This window comes from Equus quagga, unplaced genomic scaffold (assembly GCF_021613505.1).
Source record: "Equus quagga isolate Etosha38 unplaced genomic scaffold, UCLA_HA_Equagga_1.0 HiC_scaffold_8307_RagTag, whole genome shotgun sequence".
NCBI classification, from domain to species: domain Eukaryota; kingdom Metazoa; phylum Chordata; class Mammalia; order Perissodactyla; family Equidae; genus Equus; species Equus quagga.
The window spans coordinates 33791-35625 of record NW_025794742.1 but is presented as its reverse complement, the minus strand read 5'-3'; the positions used below and the strand labels follow the sequence as shown (position 1 = coordinate 35625).

The 1835-nt window shown below is 34.8% G+C and overlaps 1 protein-coding gene across 1 annotated transcript; it reads right to left on the bottom strand.

Moving 5' to 3' along the window:
* Positions 1 to 7: 7 nt before the first annotated feature.
* Positions 8 to 608, bottom strand: LOC124232597 (olfactory receptor 4C11-like; the record flags this gene model as incomplete). Its single annotated transcript, XM_046649551.1, has 1 exon — positions 8 to 608. A coding segment is annotated over exon 1 (601 nt), but the record flags the coding sequence as incomplete, so codon positions are not given.
* Between the last annotated feature and the right edge of the window lie 1227 nt (positions 609 to 1835).

Here is a 1835-nt window from a genome sequence, read left to right as displayed (position 1 = left end):
GCCCCACTATTAGACACCACTAATAGGTTGATCACATAAATATCTATGCAGGCTAGTTTCAACAAAGGCTGCATATCACAGCAATAATGATCAATCAAATTGGATCCACAGAAAGGCAATCTCAAGGCCAGGACAATCTGAGCTATAGAATGTATAAAAGACCCTATCCATGCAAGAACAATCAGGATGATGCAGACCTGCCGGTTCATGATGATTGGATAGTGCAAGGGCTTACAGATTGCCGCATAGCGATCAACGGCCATGAGGACAAGGACAAAGATCTCCATGGCGCCAAATAAATGCAGTGCAAAGATTTGAGTCATGCACTCATTGTAAGAAATGATTTTCTTTGCAGAGAGAGCATCTACAATTAGTCTAGGGGCTGTGGACGTTGAAAAGCAGGTATCAACTAAGGACAAATAAAATAGGAAGAAGTACATGGGGCTTCCAAGTGTCTGGCTGAACTTGATGGTTACAATAATAAGCAAATTCCCCAGCACAGTTCCCAAATAGAAAATGAAGAAGATTGCAAACACCATTTTCTGCTTTTTATGATCCTGTGTCAATCCTAACAGTATGAACTCAGTTACACTGTTATTTTGCTTCATTGTTTGAGTCAATTTGGGGAAAGCACTGGTTAGACATAATCTGCAAAGAAGAAAAGAGAAAAGAATTTTAAAATGAATACTGCATTTGGAGGTTGAATACACTTAATCATGGAACTGCCACTTTCCGATAAGTAATCACTTACCTGCAGAGTACTTCTGGTTTTATCTGAATAAAATGTAATTAATGATATTTATTATATTTATTTAACTGATTGCATATGAAAATAATGACATAAGAATAGAAAAATAATAAATAAGTAAATGACTCCTCTGACAAAATAAACATTAGTTTAGGTTATTTGGCATGAGTGAACAACTTTTTCAGCCGAATATTTTCTTCAGCATTCATCGAGGACACATCAATATAAGGTAGTGTGTTGCGGAAGTAGAGGAAACTTTTACATGATTTACTCAACATGCTGTCACATTTCTTGAACCAAGAGTCCGGCTATAAAATACTCTTCTAGTAAACATTGAATGAGAAAACGATTGTCTAAACATTTCAGTGTCTTTCTTAATAAAACCTACACACACACACACACACACATACACACACAGACATGTGGTAGAAGGAGGGAGGTGGAGAAATAGAAACAATAAAAATGAAATTTTAGCAATGGACACAGCCAGTTGGCCCAGTCCATCATGAGACTTATTTTAAACTGTTGCCTTGACTAGGTTTCTTTTCTTTTATTTTACTTCTCAACCTTTCTAATTGTTTACTGTTCTAAATTCAGCTTATCTTATTGAACTTTGTACTTTTAATTATAATATGTTGTCCAAAATTAAATTTATCCCCATATTTACTATTTTTCTAAGTCTTTCAATATATTTTCTTAAGACAGAAGGACTCATTGAGACTAAAGTGAAGATAAAATAGAGGGAGAATATTAGCCATAAACCAGAACATTCTTTCCAATTTCAGATTTAATGTTAAGTGTAATGGATTCAGAAAATGATCTCAGGCAGTTCTAAGCCATACCTGAAAGTTTTCAGTAGAATTCTTGGGATATATATCTTTAATGCCATGTACTCTCACTTCAAGTAAGAGAAGATAGAAATAAAAACAAACTCATATTTACCCATGTCTGACTATATGCCAAACAGTGGACAAACTGCTTTATGTGCTTTTATGGTTTCCAGTTAATAGCACAGTCAACAGCAAATTATAATTGCGAAACTGGCAAAGTATGTTTACAACTCACATGCTAGACAAAGCATAATTTT